This window comes from Sardina pilchardus, chromosome 10 (genome assembly GCF_963854185.1).
Source record: "Sardina pilchardus chromosome 10, fSarPil1.1, whole genome shotgun sequence".
In the NCBI taxonomy this organism is placed as follows: Eukaryota; Metazoa; Chordata; class Actinopteri; order Clupeiformes; family Clupeidae; genus Sardina; species Sardina pilchardus.
The window spans coordinates 25660701-25683200 of NC_085003.1; the positions used below are offsets into that span (position 1 = coordinate 25660701).

General features: G+C 45.6%; 2 protein-coding genes across 2 annotated transcripts in view; one reads left to right on the forward strand and one right to left on the reverse strand.

Moving 5' to 3' along the window:
• The window catches only part of jph3b (junctophilin 3b), a 25207-nt gene extending 21293 nt beyond the window's left edge, over nucleotides 1-3914 (reverse strand). Inside the window, exon 1 of the mRNA XM_062548341.1 lies at nucleotides 3461-3914. Within this exon, the coding sequence (XP_062404325.1) occupies nucleotides 3461-3842 (382 nt within the window). The 5' untranslated portion in view covers nucleotides 3843-3914. The remainder of the gene's footprint in view (nucleotides 1-3460) is intronic.
• Nucleotides 3915-14551: 10637 nt separating this feature from the next.
• Nucleotides 14552-22500, forward strand: part of zcchc14 (zinc finger, CCHC domain containing 14) — a 24955-nt gene continuing 17006 nt past the window's right edge. Inside the window, 1 exon segment of the mRNA XM_062546501.1 lies at nucleotides 14552-15490. Within this exon segment, the coding sequence (XP_062402485.1) occupies nucleotides 14861-15490 (630 nt within the window). The 5' untranslated portion in view covers nucleotides 14552-14860.

A 22500-nucleotide genomic window follows, 5' to 3' on the forward strand; every position in this document is an offset into this window, starting at 1 on the left:
CTGTGTGCATGTGTATGTTAGAACTGAACTAGGGTGTGCGGATCTAGATGGAGACTCTTGGGTATCGGAATCTGTCCCGGCTCGTGCTCTTCGAAACACGTTTTTCTTCCCCCCCGACCATCTGCAGCTTCCCTTATGCCTGCGTGAGTCAAACCCTCTCGAGCAGCACGGAAGAAAGATCCCCCATGGGACACGAGAGCACGTAAACTGTTTTTCCTTTGTTGTCACAAATCAGTAACCACGAGCAACGCCCCTAATTAGTGTAGCAACTGTCTACGGAAGGTGAAGAGCACACCGGCACTAATGCGGATTGGATAATAACAATAATCATTTTTGTAACAGTAACTAGCGCTGCATGCTGCCTTGCACTAACACAGTTTCACAGGAGAGCAGTCACGACGCCGCTCTTCTGGCGCTGGCCCTGGTACTGAAACTGAGAGTGGGCGGATGCTTATTTTTGGTTGGTTTAGATTGAACAACGTTCACATACTCGGTCTGAATATATATTCGAAACACGACAAACGGAGCCGGTTCTGCATTAATCACGACGACCCTGTTGCTTATCCAGGCGTGGATGAACAGCTCGTATGGGAAATCGTTCCCCGGAGGACTTTTGTGTTCATCAGTGCACATGTGATTTCAGTTCCCCTCAGACACGAACCGGGCTCTGACGACGAAGCCGTAAATATCTGCATGCGCAGTCGATTAGCTCAAAAGCTGCCGGCCATTGTTTTCTTCTTGCGCGAGGCTGTTCTGTCCAAGTGGCTCAGTCTCGCATGTCAGTCAACGGTCACGTAGCCGTGGTTATCTGATTATCTACGTTTGTTTCCTTCCAACGACTGCAACTCACATGTCGAAACGAATTCACATGAGTCGCGCCCTTTTGCCCACTAGATGCGCTACGGAGGGGATGGAGCAGAACGGTAACGGTTAATGCGGACAGATCAAAGACGCGGAAACATCACAGCCTCCTGATTTAATCACGCGTCTCTCCCCAGGCTAGACTCATAATCATTTCTTTAACTATGTGCGCTCATCTGTTTCTGGGTCGGAACTGTCCGAATGCATTCTCTCGCATATCATATTAAGCGGGAGAGATAATTGGCCGTATTTAGCACAGTGAGAGAATTCCCAGAGTAAGTTAAATTAATCCAGAGATTACTGATATTTAAAGTAAAGCAGACATTAGTGTGCGTGGCGCTCAAATGAATTATTAATCTGTAGCCTATGATTGACCAAGTCAGCTCTGTCACTTACGTGTTTCTCTCTCTCTCCCCCTCTCTCTCTTTCTCTGTGTGTGTGCGACAGAGAGAGAGAGAGAAAGTGTGTGTGTGTGTGTGAGGGAGAAAGAGAGAGTCTGACTGTGCGTGTGGGCCATTCGAGAGGTTAGCCTACACAGAACGTTATGGAAACGCGAGGATCGATTCAGAGATTGATTAGGGGACTCAACCAGCTGTATATGTGTTTGTAAACATGTCATAAGTTAAGAAATAAAATATGCGAATAATTCTTGGAAGTTTACGAGAAATAGCCCTGCGCCACAAAGAGACGTTGAGAACTGTAAAGGGGAAGTCAGGTCAACACTGGCTGCCTTCAGGCTACAACAAAAAAACACGTAAGCTTTCTTTACCAAAATCCAGTATCCAGGGCGGTACACTTGCTAACGACGCCACACAACACAAAATAAAGCCCCTGTTAAAAGCCAAATCTCTCAGTAAGCTTACATCGACTACGAGGCTGTTATCCGGGTAAAGGGATTTCGTTTAGACTTTTCCCTGTCGTGCAGGCAGTGGCGTCCTTCTCATCTGAAACAGTCTTCATTTGAAGGATTACAATGAGCAGGGAGAAAGAGACCGCTATGACTCCCAAGAATAGTTTTTAGCAGAATCAGGCGAATTTATAATGTTCATTTGTGGATTATATTTGATATGAAACTCGAATATTTGCAGCAGAGGTTATGGCAGTTCGTTGCAGTTAATGCCTGTGGATTCTTTGGCCTTCTAACAAACTTGCCAGACTGCATTTCACAACTGAGTGGACCCAACGTCTGGAAATGGAGGAGGCCCTTGACCGTTTTGGTAGCTGTGCTGCTAACCTGACAATTTTGTGGTTTAAATATGCCAACCCCAGTGGTCAACATAATCTCAAGAACAGAATGTATAAGGCAGAATGTATGAAGCATTTACCTTGGGTCCTCAGTTCAATGTTACCTTTAGCTAAATGAATGCCTGCTTAAGAAAGTAAAAGTAGCTATTTTAACTGTCATTCTCTGTCCCTATCTGAGACTCTTTCGGTCTCCCCTTCTGTCTACCTGGCAATGATTAAGCAGCCCAGATTAGCACCCAAGTAAGTAAACACCATTACTTGGCCAACCAGCCAATCAGCAACCAGAACACGCCGTCCCTGGTGACACGCTGACCTGCTCCTTGTGTCTCCACGGAAACCTACTGTACAGGGACAGCAGAGCTGAAACACTCCGCATACACATGAGAGTATGCTCTCTATGTTTGTGTGTGTGTGTGTGTGTGTGTGTGTGTGTGTGTGTGTGTGTGTGTGTGTGTGTGTGTGTGTGTTAGTGTGTGTGTGTGTTTGGAGGAGTAATAACACAGATTGTCAACCTGTATGTCATATAAACAAAACTATTTGCAGAGGGATGTTACAGTATGTTACGGAAAATAAACACTTACAGGCAGGCCCACAGAAACACGCAAATCACTTCTATTGTAGAGTCCTGATCATCAAAAACACAAAGCCCATCTATTACCCATAACCCTGCTCTCATCAGCCTCTTTCTCATCACCCTCTCTCTCTCTCCCATTGCCACTTCTCGTCTCCCTGTCTCCCTTTCTCCCTCCAGCTCGTCGCTTCCCCTCCTCCCCACGCCAACCCCCGGCTTGGTGCTGCTTCCTGTAGTGTCTAGTGGGGCCTGTGCCAAGCTTGGCAGGTGCTGGCCTCTCGCTCTCTGAGCCTGCTAAAGTCTGTGTGTGTGTGTGCGTGTTTGTTTGTATGTAGGTGCATTTGTTGCTGCGAGTGAGTGTGTGTGTGTGTGTGTGTATGTTTGTATACTGTATGCGTGTATGTTGCTGTGAGTGTGTGTGTAAGAGAGAGCTACACGTGTGATACATGTGTGCCGATGATGTGTGTGTATACCTCTGCTTGTGTGCGTGTATGTGTGTGTGTGTGTGTGTGGACACGCATGATGGATGTAGAGGGATGGAGAAGGAGGCAAATGATCTTGAACACAATACCGGCCATCAGGAGGTAACATTTGAGCTCTGTGTGTTTGTGTGAGAGATCATGGGTTAGAGAGTGTGCGTGTGTTTTCGTATACGTGAGAAAGAGAGAGTTAGAGAGCATATGAGGGCATATGTTTTATGCAAGTCTCTGTGTGTGGGTGTGTGTGTGTGTGTGTGTGTGTGTGTCTGTTTGTCCAGTATGTACATGCTCACAAGTGTCTCACCTCCGTCCGAGTACGTTTCCGTTCCGTAGCCGTCCTGCAGGCCGTTGTTCCACGTGCCCTCGTACTTGCCACTGGTCCCGGTACTCTCCCGCAGGCCGTAGCGGCCCTTGAAGCCGTGGGTCCACTCGCCCTTGTAAACCCACTTGCCCTTGTTCTCCACGCCCAGGCCGTGCCTCTTGCCCTGGGCCCATGTCCCCTGGAAGGTGTTCCCGCTGGGCCAGGTGTACATGCCCAGCACCTCGAAGCCGTGGCTCCACGAGCCGCAGTACTCCCCCTGGCCCTTAGGGCCCGTGCAGATGCCATGTCCGTGGGCCTTGCCCTCTTCCCAGCCACCACAGTATGACCCCCCATCATCAAAGTTGAACCTGCCCCCAGTGGACATGCATGAAATAGGTTTTGGCAAATACCCCAAACCTCAAAAAAAAAAGAAAAGAAAGAAAGAAAGAAAGAAAGAAAGAAAGAAAGAAAGAAAAGAAAGCGAAAAGAAAAGTAAAATAAATCCCTAAGCGAGCTCTAGCGAGAGGACTGAGTGTTGTCGAGAGGTAACGGATAGGAAGAGCTGTGAGAGGAAGGAGGTGCAGTAGCTACCCCCCCCCCCTACAGGTGGTGCCCCCACCCCCTGAGGAAAAGCGCCGAGAGTTTCAGACCATTCTCCCCTCCGCCTCCAACTACTGCGGCCCAAACTCCGACTGGGATCAGAGGCCCAGGGGGCTCAAGCCGAGGAGGAAGCCAAGACCTGCCATGTGTCCCCCCCCCTCCCTCCGCCTCGTCTCCTTCCCAGCTCCCCCTCTCCCTCCTCTCTCCCTCCTCTCTCACTCTCTCTCCCTCTCTCCAAGCCCCACCGGCCCCTTCTGACGTTGGGCCGCTCGGCAACGGGCAACGGCAACAGCAGCAGCCCCCCCCTCCTGCGTCAGACGCCTGGAGCTCCGCGCGACGCAGGCCAGACACCGCACCGCTCCCGCAAACGATTACACGCCTTCCGCCGAGTTACGACACGACATCCCATGGGTTACAAACAACCTCATCACGCAGCATCAGCAGCAGCAACAGAGGCAGCAGCAGCATCCCGGTGGGCTGATCTAGGATCATGCAGCAGCAGCAGCAGGCAGGCAGGCAACCACCGAGCTACAAGAGGCAAGAGTCCTGGTAGCATCCGACGCGTTACGAGAATGATAAATCCATGCCGATGGCGAGGCAGGGGCTGCTGGGACTGAGGCGTCTCCGGCGCGCGGTCATCCCAGCCGACCGGCCTGCTGCCGCTGATGTTGCTGCACCGTCGCCCGGGAGAGAGACGGACAGATGGAGGGAGAGAGAGAGAGAGAGAGAGGGAGAGGAGGAAGGGGGGGAATGACTGGAGAGGGAGAGATGAGGCTTGCGCTGGCTTTGCGCTCTCCTTTAGGAAAACAGCACTGCGGAGTGTGATCCGCGCACACACTCGCACACTCCTGCTGCACACACACACATATGCAGGCACGCATACACACACAGACACACACACACACACTCAGTGGTGCTGGCGCAGATCCTCCACAACAAAAACACCTGATTAATTTCTCCTCTCCTCTGCCCTCATCTCTCTCCCCCGCTCTGTTGTTTCAGCTCTCCCCGCATCTCTCCCTCTCTGTCTCTCTGATTCCGCCTCTCTCCCTCTGCGGGTGTTCCGTCCCTTTTCCTCCGCGGTTCAGGCAAAATATCCACAATCCTGTGCCGTTGTGCTGCTTTCTGTGAGTGTGTGGCTCCTGTGCTTCCCATCAAATTGCTCTCAGCACGCTTCTTTTTTTTTTCTCTCGCTGTCGTTTGTCGTCGTCTTATTTCCTCCCTCTCTCTCTCTCTCTCTCTCACTCACTCTCTCTCTCTCTCTCTTTCTGGTGTCTCTCAAATCTGCTCATTAGAGGAGGACTGTTCCAACCCAGCCCGTTCCCCCTCCCCCTCACACGCACACACTTTCTCCCTTCTCTTAAAGAAACAGGCACACATTTATGTCTCTCTCTCTCTCTCTCTCTCTCTCTCTCTCTCTCTCTCTCTCTCTCTCTCTCTCTCTCTCTTTCTCTCTCTCTATGTCTGCAGTTCAAGAAACAGGAACCATACCTATCTCTGTGCTCTTTTCTCACTCTGAACAGAGGTATCTCTGTAAATATCTGTACATTCACAAACCTAACCTTCCTTTTACAGAACCAGCATCATTCTTCAAATCGAATTTCAATATTTGCAGTTGGTCGATGAGGAGTGTGGTTATGGGACTCGGCTTCCCAAGAGAGTTGTGGTGGACAGTTCTGATTTAGTTAATATTATCATCACTCTATTTTCCATTGTTTATTTACCCATTTAACAAGAATGTAAACTGTGAATCCAGCATAACTGATTTGGCCTTTTGCTTGACATGGAAACATGGTACAATGAAACCCTTAATATTTGTAATGTCAGTCGTGATGGATTTTCCCCAAACATAATAGCATGCTGTGGAGAGCATACCTCCATCATAGCCAAATCCCATTTCCTGAATCATTAGCGATTGTGAAACTGAATTCCTGCAGATTCAAACAAGATTTTTCCAATGTCTCATTAGAGTATTAGAACACCTCTCCACCAGGTTTCAGGGTTCAGGGGAGTCAGGCCAGTAGTTTATGCATGCTCCCTAACAGACCAACCAACCAACCAACCAACCAACAAACAAACAAACAGGGTTGAAAACATAATCTCCTTTCCAGAGGTAATGAGAGGGGGTATGTGCTTGTGTGATTGCATGTATGGAACCACAGGATATTCAAGCACATATTCGTGCTTCCGCCTCTTACCATCTGGCTGCACCAACTCCGAAGCGCTCCTTTGTAATGCGTGTGTCTTTATCCTGCCAATTAGCCAGGATGAGCTCACATTGAGCTGGGTAAAAATACATCTAGACATGACACCCCTCCCCCGGTAGCTTCACCTGTGCCTTACTTGCTGAGCCTCCCACCTGCCACAGGAAAAGGTGGTGGTGGTGGTGGTGATGGTGGTGGGGGGAATACTGCCTCACTCCCAAAGCAAACCAGTACTACTTTTCTCATAACCCACAAGTAGGCTATGCCTCAGTCTAATAAAGCAGTGTGCCACCTCAATCTTACAATACTCTGCCAGACATGCCTCAGTCTTATAATATAAATAATGCCAAAAATGCCTCAATATCTGAACACTCTGGCACTGTCCCAATCTGTCTCATTCTCATAACATTTTGGCACTGTCCCAATCTGTCTGAATCTCATAACATTTTGGCACTGTCCCAATCTGTCTCAATCTCATAACACTTTGGCACTGTCCCAATCTGTCTGAATCTCATAACATTTTGGCACTGTCCCAATCTGTCTCAATCCCAAAATACAATACTGTCCAAATCTGCCTCAATCCCACAACACAACAGTACTGCCTCAATCTCATAACACTCTGGCACTGTTCCAATCTGCCTCAATCCAATAAAACAATACTGTCCCAATCTGCCTCAATCCAATAACACAATACATGTCCCAATCTGCCTCAATCTCAGAACACTGACACTGTCCCAATCAGCCTCAGTCCCATATGCAACAGTACTGTCCCAATCAGCCTCAGTCCCATATGCAACAGTACTGCCTCAGCTCAACCTCATAACACAACAGTACTGTCTAAATCTGGCTCAATCTCATAACACACACCGATACTGCCTCAATCCACTGCCCACCACTCTCTCCACCTGGCAACGCAGTCTTGTATCAGTCTCACTGCACACACACACCCTGCCTACATCTCACAGACAACAGTACTGCCCCAACTCTGTATCGCCACTGCCTTAATTCCACAACTAGGTCCACTGGGGCAGCCATGGTGTGCTGGTTAGCGCATCGGGCTTGTAACCGGAGGGTTGCCGGTTCGATCCCTGACCAGTCCACCACGGCTGAAGTGCCCTTGAGCAAGGCACCTAACCCCTCACTGCTCCCCGAGCGCCGCTGGTTGGGCAGGCAGCTCACTGCTCTGGGTTGTGTGATTCACCTCACTGTGTGTTCACTGTGTGCTGTGTGTTCACTAATTTGGTTAAATTGGGTTAAATGCAGAGAACTGAATTTCCCTCACGGGATCACAAAAGTGTATATTCTATTCTATTCTATTCTATTTCAGCCTCCCCGTTCGGACAGCAGTAATGCCTCAACCTGTATACCGATGTTACAGGTGGCCATCCCCAAACTGTTCCTACAAAGTTGGGAGCATGGAATGGTCCAAAAGCTCTTGGTTAATGCTGAAGCATTCAGAGTTCCTTTCATTGGAATTAAGAGGCCAAGCCCAGCTCGTGGGTGGCCTCTTCCTGTTCCAACATGACTGTGCACCAATGCCCAAAACAAGGTCCATAAAGACATGGGTGACAGAGTTTGGTGTGGATGAACTTGACCGGCATTGTGCATAAGTAATGAAAGTCATACTCCTTTGATGAACATTTGAACAGCATAATTAGCAATCTGAAACGTATTACAATCCAAAAGTAACCCTCCCAACCCTGCACACATGTGGTGTGTGTGTGTGTGTGTGTGTGTGTGTGTGTGTGTGTGTGTGTGTGTGTAGCTATTGTAAGAATGGAGAGGGAGTTCACCACCATTCATTGCTTTCTCACCTAAGCAATGCACTCAATCTTCTTGCACGTCTGCAGAGGTAATATGAGAAGAGTATGATTGCCAGAAAGGTACAGGTTTGTTTTCCATCATACCTGCCGCAATACTTACAACATTCAATTCAAGTGTACTCCATTAATGCTCAGTGCAGTCCACTGAATGCTCTGTTTGTGTGTGTGTGTGTGTGTGTGTGTATGTGTGTGTGTGTGTGTCTGTGTGTGTGTGTGTGTGTGTGTGTGTGTGTATACTGTATGTGTGTGTGTTTGTGTGTGTGTGTGTGTGTGTGTGTGTGTGTGTGTGTGTGTGTGTGTGTGTGTGTGTGTGTGTGTGAAGCTATTGTAAGAGTGTAGAGGGTTGTCTTCTCCGTGTTTCAGTCATTCCACCGCGGTGTAAACGCTAGCAGAGGAATTGCACTGATGAGGGGAGCCTATCAAAGCTACACGCCTGCCTAAAACACACAGCCTTAATCAGCTCAGGCTGATCCCATCTATACTGCTAATCTAGAGCAGCACGAAGGTTGAGGGGTTAAAAGAGGTATTATGTGTGTGTGTGTGTGTGTGTGTGTGTGTGTGTGTGTGTGTGTGTGTGTGTGTGTGTGTGTGTGTGTGACTTGTTTGTGTGAATGTTTTGTGTGTGTGCCGTGTGTATGTCAAACTGTATATGTTAGTGTGTGACTAGTAAGATGCATGACGTGTAAGCATGCACTCCAAATTCAAAAGCACACACACACACACACACACACACACACACACACACACACACACACACAAACGCGTACCTCAACCACCTGTGTTAAAATGGGTGATTATGTGTTGGTGAAAGTATGAAAATGGAATGTGTGTGTGTGTGTGTGTGTGTGTGTGTGTGTGTGTGTGTGTGTGTGTGTGTGTGTGCGCGCGCGTATGTGTGCGTACATGTGAGTGTGATGAAAGAATCAGAAAGAGTGACTGAATAAATTAGTTGTATAGCGAGTGATAGATCTCTGTTTTTCTTTATACGTCTTTACTATGTCTTACAAATGGTGTATCTCAGGACATACTATCAACAAATAGAAGGGTGCTTAAGGAGCAGGATCACTGCATGGCTCATTTACCTCTGATGGATAGCGGTACCTGATTTGGATTTATTATCTCTGCTTCTCAGTGGCTTGGCTTTACAGAGGATGAGATGTGCTGCCCCCTGTGGCCATTGCCCTGAACTGCAGCCTGTTAGAGCTTCAGCGCTCCCTCTAGTGGTGAGTCCAAACAGGTGAACGGAGAGGCTCAAAAAATCGTCCTCAGCCTCATAGAATGTGCTTTCATGTGAAAGTGATATCATATCAGATGCTTTAAAGCAACACTAAAGAGTTTTTTGTACTTAAAAATAATGTTTCCAAAATCATTTCAGTGGTTCATCAACTCGTAAGAGAGTGAACGACACTTCTGCATTCGCTTCGCGGCCCATCAGCTATAACTGCACCATGTAAGTTTACCAGAGCAGGTAGCGAATCTGTAGTTCCATGGAATGAGACATAGAAACTACAAATTTCACTTGCTTCGATGTCGCAATACATCATACTTTCATAACCTCACGAAACATACTCTACCTTGTCTGTGGACATCGTTATTTGCTGGATAAACAGTTTGTGCGACAGAGGAAAAGTGCTTTAGTGTTGCTTTAATGAGTGCACCGTAAACTCAAAAACTCTGTAGATTTCTGGTGAGTTTCTTGTATTCACCGACTTTCACACAAAAAAAAGAGAGAAAACAATGCACTATTTGAATGCACAATTTGAATGCACAGATGGCAGGATTGGCAGCTGTACATTTTAGCCTAACATGCATACCTTTAACGTTATTTCAATAATGCTTTAACGTTATTTCAAGACAAAATGATATCACTAAATAAAATATTTCCAAGAAGCTTTCGACGATGTAAAATTGCAATTGGACTCAGCCAGTAGGAAGGCGCTGTGGTGCAAGGGGCAACAGCATCCATATCACATTCAGATCCAAGTACTCACAGGCACCTGGGTTCCAGTTCCACCTGGGTTCCAGAACCATCTTGGTCATTGCTTGAATCCACCCAATATCTCTCTCCCACTCGCCTCCTGTCATTCTCTTCACTGCCCTGTCTCACTGAAGACAAACAAGCCCAAAAATATACACCAGAAGTAGAAACAACAGTGGTGTTGATCCCATGGCCTTTAGTTGAATAGAAACCTCAAATGGCATAGTCCTGTTGGCTGGGTAAACGCTGTCTGATCTGCCGGCGATTTGGATTTCGCCCTGCAGCTCAGGCTGGAAACCTGCACATCCATTTCTCCTGCTTCCTGTCCACTTCCTCTGGGTCCAATCACAAACTAGCATATCCACCACGCGCACCCGGATTGTTGGTCTGATTGGTTGAAGGTCGGGTTGCCAACCGTTCCATAAAACACGGAATTGTTCCGTATTTGAAAGGGAAAAGATGTGTTCTGTATTGAAGTGATGCGGAACGCATTTTTGTTCCGTATTATTGAGAATCAATTCAAATCCAATGCAAATCCATGACTGCTCGGTATAATATAGGTTATGAATGAAGAATGCACGATTCATGATAGATAAAGAGAAACCTTGCTGCTGACATTTTGTCTCGATTTGTTTTGATTTGTGTGATGTCTTTACATGAGTTTTTCAGCGCATCAGTGCAAGATAATATGAGGCTTCACCAAATTCAGCTGTTTGCATACCTGCCAACACTCCTGTTTTTCCCGGGATTCTCCCGTAATTTTAAGGTCATCACGCGCAGCCCTCCCGTTTTGTTATTTCTCCCGGAAAACTCCCGTAATTTGCATGGCTATCAAACTGCTTGTGAGCCGATGTCTCACAAGCAAGCGGGCCAGTTGGATAGCCTACTCCAGAACTAGCTGTTGTGATATTGTTGGGAATGGAATTGATTAGCACACCACATAACATGTTGTTGAGTTTTGGTAACTTGTGTCCTCGGAACAAAATCTGACAGCAGCTTTGCCGTTTTGGAAGTAGGCTGCAGACAGCAGTTGGATACATAACTGGCATAGAATGCATAGGTTTATGGTTGGCCTGTGCTCTCCACACTCCCGGCAACATCCTACTGGCGGCCAGTGAAGTTGGTTTGGGTGGCTCCAGCTTCCTCCTGTTTGGCCCTGCTGTCTTCTGCTGGTGGAATTTCTGTGTGTCTGAATGTGTGCGTATGTGTATTAGTGCAGGTTTGTCTCTTGTTTGCCATTTGCCAATGACTTGTTAGGTGTTTGTGTGTAGTACTTTAATTTGTGTCCTTGTATTTGTGATCATTTGGTGTATTGAGCTGTCTGTTTGGGGGAACTCCCTTTAGTGGTCGCTACTCATCTTTTTGTCTGCTGTGCTGTGTTTAATGCTACTGTATTACTGCTAGTCCACCTGTTAGGTCGTGCCTGTGTGGAGCACTTGATTGCTCTCTTTTGGAGTACAGCACCCATTAGGGTTACCTGCAAAGTCACAGCCTAACTCCCGTGTGTCTGTGTACATGTCTTTGTCGCTGTTATTTAATAAAAATATAAATGTATGTAATGGGAAACCACGTCTCTGCCTTTTCATCAACGAATCTGTGTGTCCTACTGGTTCTAAGGGATGTTCCCGGGTTCCCTCCAACACCTGGGGTGGCGTAGTCGATGGCAAATTTCCCACAATGCCACATTAAGATCTCTTTTTTTCTGTGATCTCTGCCAATTTAGTTTTATACATTTCAGAGTTGTTTGCTTTGAGCCCGCTCCCGTTCCCTATTTTCATATCAGAAGGGGGCAATCCTAGTTGAGGGACTATCCAAAAGCATCATTTGAACTATGCCCATTGATCATGCCTCTTTTGCAGTAGAAATAAAGCCTAATGTTAATATTAAAAGATTGACCTTAGTATGATGATAGCCAGACTGAAAGTACATTGTTGCGCTGTCTTGCACAAGTTCTTGGTGGGGTGCACCCCCTAGTGGCATAAAGGTGTTATCATTTTACCTACAGAGCATGATGCCTGGTTATCTGTTCCAGGTGGATAAACCAAAAATGCAGACTGACAAAACTCACAGCCTCTAGATGATTGAAGGAAGATAAATATTCCAGCATGATAATGATCAAAAAAGCACACTGCAAAAATAATGTAACTGTAATGTAATGTAACTAGATTATGCTAGATTAGATTCAATTTTATTGTCATCGTGCAGAGTACAATAATACAAAGACAATGAAATACAGTTTGCATCTAACCAGAAGTGCAAAAAAGCACAAAAGTGCAATATGATATACAAACTATAGACAGGTGGTGCATAGACAGGACTGGATAGGCAATGTAGACAATGCAGTGTAGAAAACTGCAAGTATATTGCTGCTTTTGAATATACAACACAAAGCGGGAGGAAAAAAAACATCTCCTCAGAAATATCAGTGGAGAATTGAACATTTACAATTTGAATCTCATTAAATAAAATGTGTGCTATCTTCTGTTTCATCATGCATTATGTTTCTTCTGTGGAGCCTGCATTTTTAACACAGTAAATCTAAATTTAGTTAAAAAAAAAAAAACCTCATGTTCAATGTTGAATGATTTCACATTTAAAGAAGAATTCTGGTGATTTTTCACATAGAATTCTGAGCCTACATGTTCATGCCCCCAGAGTGTTAGAAGTGTAGCTGCTTGATAGCTCTAGCTGTTGGATGCAGCAACTCGAGCTACAGTAGGTAGAACTGATTGTTTTCTTTCCATAGCAACAGCCTACTTGTGACCTCGAGAAACAGAGATTTATGTAAAAAATCACCAGAGGTCTCCTTTAAGTGGTATTGCGCAGGAATGTACTGACAGTCAGTGGTATATTGTATTTGTTTTGCCACTATGATTGACTTGCTGTTGAGGGCTGTTGGTATTGTGTGTGAAATGTCCTTAGGCTGTGGTCAGAGTTAACGGCAAATATATTGAATTCAAACCAGGCAAAATCCAGCCATGTTGCTTGTCTTCTCCCACTTGGCTGATCTACTTTTTTAAAAACATTTTTTTAGATGTTCTCAGGGGGGTAACAGAGGATTTCCCATGGAAGAGTGACTTCACTCAAGCACTCAGACTTCCAAGTGTATGTTAGGTCCAAACTTATAAGCTTAGCCAGGCTGATAAATATCTCATAGATTGAGATAATGAGCTTTAAATAGGAAACCAACCTTGTATGCACTTTATTTGGAACAGTTCAAAAGCAAACTCTTGATGAGCCAAGAAGGCTAACTCAAGAAGTTATCTTATAAATCTGTGAGAACCCTGACTCAGGGTCCCTAAGGCAACACCAGTGTTGTGTGCACCGTGTACTGTATGAGGAAATTTCTGACAAATCCCTGCAGTAGAAAATCTATGACATTTTCTCAAAAGTTAACAACAGTAAAAGTTGTTTAGTGGACATTGAGCAACAGAAGGTTGCCGTGCTGTCAGAAACACCTTTACACGTGGTGTACGTGCAAGCTAGATTGTCATTGCTGATGTTTGGACATTGGATGTGTCTGAAATCACACCGTAGTGTGGTGCATAGTACAGTAGAGGGTCCAAACAAGCACATTCACCGCGCGCACTGGCGCCACCGACGGCAGGGTTGACGTCATTATTACAATTCCAGAGCTCAGCATTCTCTGCAGGCCAACGAAGTTAGACAGTCCATTCAAAATGTCTTTCCTGAGTCATTAAAAACACGTTACTGTAAATACAACCACAACAAGGTGACTATAAGACAACATCTTACAATATACTAAAATTATGTGTGCTGGGCTCTTTAAAATAAAAAGCATACTTACTTAACTGTATAAATCAGAACGAACTGTAAGCGCATGGAAGAAAGTTGTGCTGTGTGGATACTCCACGGGCCAATCCGTGACGCTTATGATGTGACAGACGTGCAGAGTATCTAATGGAAAACGAGAAAGTGGGCTGGATGACTGTGGAGTTTGGGATAGAAGTACACAGCTGTTTCGCTCGGTTTCAAGGCACGAGCACCAGGAGATGACAGGAAACGTGTGTTTTTCATTGTCCTGGACCTCGCAGATTTCTCGGAGAAGAAGGAGAAGACTGACTCCTTTTGCTCAAGAAAAAAGTTGACCGTCACCATATTTTTCAGAGTAGGCAATGGGAACAAACTTCTATTAGGCAGCAAAACTATAAGCCTTCAGTGGAGTTTACATATGAGGTTGTTTATTGGCCGACGCTCCCTCATCTTACTAATGCCATGCCACGGATTTCATCTGGGAAAATCTTTAATGGCGAGCAACAAAGAGTGAGAACATTTTGGACGGCGAGAGGAGGACTGGACAGTAACGTATACTCTTGGCCAGAAATGCTTTTCAACATTTAACATTTTTGTCGCAGGACGGTACATGGTGTGTTCCATAACCAACTGACGTGGGGCTCTCGGGGGGCTGGCCGAGAAAGGAGATCTGGCTGAGGGGGCTACGCGCACACAGGCTACACAGGCTACACACACACACACACACACACACACACACACACACACACGCACGCTGTCAAACACCCACGCTTTATTTGTTTAATATTAAACAAAGCACATGCGTACTAAGCTATGGTACAACGGGTGCGAGACCTATGTGATACAATAGGTTGTTATGCAGGCTTACTTATTTACAAATTAAGGTGCACTCCATCCACAGTATCCGGCTGTTGTTAAAAAGTAGCCCAGCACAGCTACTGTGATAACTCAGACTTGTTCCGCTGTACGACATAGTTTTCGCTGGAATGGAAATGTTGGAATTTTATTGAGCGTTCGTAGTTCCATGACAGCCTTAAAGATGGTTGAGACGCGGAGCTCCCTTCAAAGGGAGGGGGTCTACCGCTGGTTCTCCGTCCTGAGCTCGGCACAAAGAGCTGAGTTCCTGTGCGGGCTCCTAGATCTCTGTGTCCCTATTGAGCTGCGGTTCCTCGGTTCCTGTCTAGAGGACTTGGCCCGTAAGGACTACCACTCTCTCCGGGACGCGGAGATCAAAGCCAACAACCCGGCGGACCTCGCGAACCTGACCAACATCACAGACGAGGTGGTGAGGAGCAAGCTACTTATTTCCCTCGCGCTTCTCAGCTCGGATAATCGGGAGGCGGCTGGGGTACTTTTCCGTACTCTGACACACATTGACACCATCATCAACAACTATGGACTACAGCTTAACGACGGCCAGACAGGCGAACAGTTCCTCTTGCTCTTCACCATGGCTTCCAACCATCCGGCTTTCAGCTTTCATCAGAAGCAGGTGCTGCGCCACGAGCTCACACAGATCCAGGAGATCCTGCAGCTGACCGGTGGCGAGCAACAACAGCACGCGACTCCACTCACCCAGGCCTGCACCGTGCCCACGTGCATAACCGCGCCTTCCATCAACTCCTGTCACTCTGGCTGTGCTTGCGCCAGCACGGTAGGTGCTTAACAGTATGATCTATTAACGTGTCGGGTGTCGACCAGGGTACTTCTGAGAATCCGTTCCCTCACCACTTACTCACCCGTGGTCCCCAAAAACATCCTTTTACCCATCAGCAATTTAGTAAATATAGTCCTAATACAAAAGTATGCTCTCATTGAGGGAAAATACTGTGGGAGGGAGGCAGGTGCTGTTTTTTTGGCCTGCGCAAACTTGTAGGCTAATATGCATGTCCCGTGTATGGGAAATCACTTGCTGGTGCTGTGCGCTTTGTTTATATAGCTGGCTCCCTACATCAGTCTTATCAGCCCATGTCCAAACAAACACACACACACACACACACACACACACACACACACACACACACACACACACACACACACACACACACACACACACACACACACACACACAGCACCACAAGTAGCAAGGGGACCCTCCAATAAATGGGATATCACTGGTTACTGGAGGGCAATATCCTGTAGGGAATGTGTGTGTCAGTTGGTTGTGATTTGCATGCTTGTCAATGCTAGTGTGACATTGGCAGCTTCGTTTTGTATTCCATCGTTCACAAAGTACAGTATGTTTTCGCTTTTGTGTGTATTGCATTGGTGTGTGCATTACCTGTCTATTAGTAGTGGATGAAAGCAGGCACAGGGCATCAGTTTATATGTTTTTTAGGACCCCATAGCTGATGAAGCTGTGCTGGAGAGACCTCCTGGTTGGCTACAGGTAGTATACAGGAAGAAGTCCTTCCTCAGTGTTAAATAGTAGTCACCATCTGTATAATTGACTGCTTATTATACAGTCAATGGTATACATGTGCTATTTCAACATCAGGACTGGTTGATGTACAACGGCATAGTTTAAAACTGGTTTATAAAACCCCCTCCCTACTTATCGTGTAATAACACAATAGCTCTGCTATATATGGGGTTTCCTCATCCAAACATCCTTGTGATGCATCCTTACCTGCCCACTTTTGTTACAGGGTTTGGACCCTCTTTTATGGTTATGGTTATGGTTATGGAATTTAGCAGACACTTTTGTCCAAAGCGACATACAAGGAACAGCAATACAATTTACATTTAACAGTAAACACAATTTAAAAGTTGGTAATACTACATCAAGGAGAAGGGCAATGATAAATAATGATTCAATAATAATTCAGTTGGTGTCAATTCAATCAATAGCTTAATGAAAACAACAAAAAAAAGTATGCACAAGTAAAAGTATCTTTTAAACGCAGTCCCCCTTCTGTAGCAAAACGGGTATAACTGCTTTTTTGTTGCTTACATTACAGTGATTTCAGAAGCAAGTTATCTTGATAGCTGGACCCTGATACTGACAGCGTGCATTGTGACTCACTAGTGTAAACATATAGTGACTGACACTGACAACACAGTGCGCCTGGGTCTCTGGGCTGTCTAGCCAGGCCTAGCTAGTGGCTCAGGCTAGTCTCAATTACTGGGGTTCCATTCAGATTCATAATGCAACATTTTACCATTTCAATATGAAGTCCAGGATCCACATCAGTTCACAATCACCTGTGTTTCAGTGTCAGTCACTATACTGTATGTTTACACTAGTGAGTCAGAGTGCACGCTGTCAGTATCAGGGTCCAGCATTCAAGATAACTCACATCTTGAAATGATTGAAAGCCGCTTAAAAGTCTTAACAAACAAAAAAACAGCTGGAAGGGGTTGAGTAATGATTCACATAGGGTATAATGCAACTATGGCAGATGGAAGCAGACATTCATTTTGTGGTGAAATTCTGTTTAATTGTTTTTTTTTTAGTTTCCGTAACAACCTCAAGTTTTGAACCAACAGCTGTTCCCAACTCCTCCCTTTATCAGGGAAAAGGGTCCATTTTTAAATCTGCATAACAGTGAATGGAAACAGGCGTGGGCTCACGTTTCCTCTTCAGCGTTTTCATGAACGTGCTTAAAATATGCGAACGCAGCGCGGCTCGGCTCGTGCCCTGAGCTCCTCTCCTCCAGTGCCCTGTGGGTACGGATGAGGTCCAAACCTTCCAGCGGTGTCCAGCTGTGACTGCACAGTACACCCTTTTAGCCTGGAGATGATAGAGTACCAGACATGGGTGCCTCAAACAGGCCGTGTTTGGAGCTTGTTTGCTTGTGTGTGTGTGTGTGTGTGTGTTTGTGTGTGTGTGTGTGTGTGTGTGTGTGTGTGTGTCTGTGAGAGAGAGAGAGGTCTGCTTCTCTGTGTGTGTGTTTGTGTATGTGTGTGTGTGTGTGTGTGTGTGTGTGTGTGAGAGAGAGAGAGAGAGAGGTCTGCTTCTCTGTGTGTGTGTGAGAGAGGTCTGCTTCTGTTTCGAGGGTGTAGAGATAGTGTTAGTATGCATTATGTGTCATTTGTTTTTTTTTTGCTTCTGCAGTGAGAGAGGAACTCAGCACACACACACACACACACACACACACACAAACCTGCATGCACGCATAAACACACATGCTTACAGACAGAGAAAGGGTTCTCTGATGTTTACCTGTGCTTTCTATTCCCACAGGAAGTGACATCACTTCCTTTCATGTCTTCCTGCTCCTAGGGTTGGTTTTGGCCCCCTGATGTTTGAATGTTAATGATGCGAACATTGGATACTAGGTAGGGGGAGTTACTCTCAGATCGGCCTGTGAAACACGTGCCCCTAGAGTGCCATTGGCTGGGCAGTGAGTCTGGTGGGCTCTCCTGGTTGGTGATTGCTCAAAGTAGTGTCTGGCTTCTTGCCTGTGATTGGCTGTCCTGGTGGAGAAGGGTGGAGTTTTTTAGCCAGGTTGGCAGTGGTCCTGGTGAGATGTAGGCTTTTAAACATGTGTCTGCGGGAAAGTCCCGCCTCAGCAGTGTGTGTGTGTGTGTGTGCTGCTCACACACACTGGGATTGAGTATTTTGTTGGTGTTGGCTGGAGTTGAGCGCAGCTCAGCACATTTCTTCGGGCTGAACTCAGGCGTGTGTGTGTGTGTGTGTGTGTGTGTGTGTGCATGTGTGCGTGTGTGTGTGTGTGTGTGTGTGTGTGTGTGTGTGTGTGTGTGTGTGTGTTCATGTGTGTGTGTTTTTGAAACTCTCCGGTGAATCATCAGGAAGTACACACAGCTCGCTGATTCAAAAGCTGAGCTAACCCAAACATGAGTAGTACACACACACACACACACACACACACACACACACACACACACACACACACACACACACACACACACACACACACACACACACAAACATCCTACTCACATACTTTTCGCCCTCAGTTCAAACTTCTGTTGTCATACACACACATATTGTATACAGACTGGTCCTTTCATTCATCTGTATCTCCCACCCTCTGCCTCTCTCTCTCTCTCTCTCACACACACACACACACACACACACACACACACACACACACACACACACACACACACGACTGAGAGAGACGTAAACACACTGAAGATCACATCTCAAGTGTCCTCAAGAAGCCACAATGCTGCAGTTGTTCGTGTGGTGAATAGGTCCCATCTTGTTATTCCCCCGTGAATTTGTGTTTGTGTGCTTGTGCATAGTGCTACTCCTGTGTGCCTGAAACCCTCCGTATTTGGGAATCTAAGTCAGAGCTGTGTTCAGACAGTAAGGATTAAATGAAATAGAAGTTGCTGAATCCAAGTCAGAGCTGTGTTCAGACAGTAAGGGTTAAATGAAATAGAAGTTGCTGAAAGGTTAGCTCTAATCAAATTACTATCAAATTTAGATCTACTTCTAATGGATAGCCTGATATGATATACATTATATCCTGTCAGATATACACACGACAGGAGAGGTGTTAAATACCTTGTGCTGTAGATCAGGGATTTCCCACAGAAGTGGGCATCTCAGGTTCAGAAAGTAAAGGTCCTGCCAAGTATTTGATCCAACCCTTTAGTAATAAACCAGCTCATCCTAATTAGCAGCCAGGAATATCACATCATTACTAGTGATATCACCTGTGTTAAGTAGAGTAAGGTAGAAAGAATATATGGCAGGACCTTCACTTTCTGGAACCAGGAATGTCCACCTCTGATTTCCCACAGTGACCAATCAACAACCAGGCCTATTTAACATTACACAACATGATGCAGGACACAGCGACTGGCTGGCGGCAGTGACAAACGCACCGCATGTTGTACCCAGGATCCGCAACTTGTAATATGCGTATAACGTATAAATCTATTACACGTATTGCACTTAAATTTCAGGACGTAGAATAGCTTCCAGATGGTCCCATTTTGTGGGACCACCCACAAGAGTTTGAAGAGAGGGAGATTATTGTAGGGGTAAAATATTTGAACAGCATGAAATGAAATTTCACACACATTGTTAAGACTTAAAGGGATATTCCGCCATTTTTGGAAATACGCTCATTTTCCACCTCCCCTCGAGCAAAACAATCGATATTTACCTTGTTCCCGTTCATCCAGCCATTCTGTGAGTCTGGCGATACAACTTTTAGCTTCAGCCTAGCATAGATCACTGAATCGGATTAGACCATTAGCTTCTCGCCTGCTAGCTTCATGTTTAAAAGTGACTAAGATTTCTGATAATTTTCCCATTTAAAATGCGTCTCCTCTCAAGTTAGAAAGTGCAATAAGACCAACTGAAAATGAAACCTGGCGTTTTTCTAGGCTGATTCGACATGGAACTACACTCTCATCTGGCGTAATAATCAAGGCAACTTGCAAACGTACCATAGGCGCAGTGATATCGTACGCAGCATCTGAAAATAGTCCCCATAGACATCAAGCAGTAGTAGTGCCAGTAGCTGCAAGTTGCCTTGATTATTACGCCAGATGAGAATGTAGTTCCATGTCAAATCAGCCTAGAAAAACGGCAGGGTTCATTTTCAGTTGGTCTTATTGCACTTTCTAACTTGAGAGGACACACGTTTTAAATGGGAAAATTACCAGAAATATTAGTCACTTTTAAACATGAAGCTAGCAGGCGAGAAGCTAATGGTCTAATCCGATTCAATGATCTATGCTAGGCTGAAGCTAAAAGTTGTATCGCCAGACTCACAGAATGGCTGGATGAACGGGAACAAGGTAAATATCGATTGTTTTGCTCGAGGGAAGGTGGAAAATGAGCGTATTTCCAAAAATGGCGGAATATCCCTTTAAGCTCTGGATCGTTTGGACATGTTGGTGCTGGTGCCCCCCCATCAGTACTGCAAGTGTAATGTATGTTTAGTGTCTCTTTGATATTCTTATCCTATAACATGGTCAATTTGCTGATGCTTTTATCTACGTAATCCTACCATTTGGGCATTTATGGTCTGCAGTGCTGTAATGGAAATGCAATGCAATCTATGCCAGCCTTACAACTTGGGCTGTAATCCCTGTACAGTAAACGTTCAGTGTGTTGCCCTTCCCTGCACAACAGTCGCTGTACTGTATCAAGGACTGATCTTCCCAAGCAAAATCACTCAGCACAAGAGGCTAGTTCATAGTTTAGGTATGAAGTAGATGATTTGTCCTGAGCAACTAACAAAACATGAAAATAAAATAGAATAGAATAGAATACAGTAGAATGGAATAGAATAGAAGTCTTTGTTTTCCACTGCTGTATAAATTCATCTTTGGCCCCACAAACAGTATAGCGCACACAAGCAAGACTAGACAGCACGTACAACATATAGCAAACACAAGCAAGACTACACAGCAGGTACAACATATAGCAAACACAAACAAGACTTCACAGCAGGTACAACATATAGCAAACACAAGCAAGACTACACAGCAGGTACAACATATAGCAAACACAAACAAGACTACACAGCAGGTACAACATATAGCAAACACAAACAAGACTTCACAGCAGGTACAACATATAGCAAACACAAACAAGACTTCACAGCAGGTACAACATATAGCAAGCACAAACAAGACTACACAGCAGGTACAACATATAGCAAACACAAACAAGACTTCACAGCAGGTACAACATATAGCAAACACAAACAAGACTTCACAGCAGGTACAACATATAGCAAACACAAACAAGACTACACAGCAGGTACAACATATAGCAAACGTAAACAAGACTACACAGCAGGTACAACATATAGCAAACACAAACAAGACTTCACAGCAGGTACAACATATAGCAAACACAAGCAAGACTACACAGCAGGTACAACATACAGTATAGCAAACACAAACAAGACTACACAGCAGGTACAACATATAGCAAACACAAACAAGACTTCACAGCAGGTACAACATCTATCTACATAGACTACAGCAATGAGAAAAATAGGCCGGCGTAGACTGTAAAAAATAGGTCTCAGCATACTGCAGCAGAAGAAACCGATGTGAAGATAACATGGTGGCTCTGCTGGTGAATCTGCAGTAATTGTTAACAGAGGTTTGAACTGAAAGCCTGTGTGACTGGAGAGAGCATAGTCAGCATGAGTGGAGCACGTGCTCGCCCCTGGAAAGAAACAGAAACATTGAAAAAAGGTGCAACACTGGACAGAGGGGGGGGGGAAAAACCCTGGAAGGAAGAAAGGAAAATCAGACTGAACAAAAATGGGAGCGTTTAGAGATGTGGTATGAAGACCCGGACAGGCTGAACACTGGAAAGCTGGTTTATGAATCACGATTCATTACCGTGTTCATTACCAAACTGCTTTGAACTCTGGGTGGATGCCCAAAATCTTGCTCATGAATTGTGATTCATTCCCGTGATTCATGGAATCCAACTCCTCTGAACTCTGTGTAAGTGCGCCAACGCTGGTTTATGAACCGTGATTCATTCCCGTGATTCATTCCCGTGATTCATTCTGGAACCGAGCTGCTCTCAGAGCTGAAGCCTGACTCCAGCCGCCTATTTTAGGTCTGGTCACACTGGGCTGCACCGCAGCTCAGAAGACCAGACAGAGGCCGATGCTTAGACTGCTACTGGAATATTAAATTGGCTAAGACTCTTACTCAGAACAACTCACGGGTTGTTTTCAAATATTGCGTCTGTGTTTGTGTGTG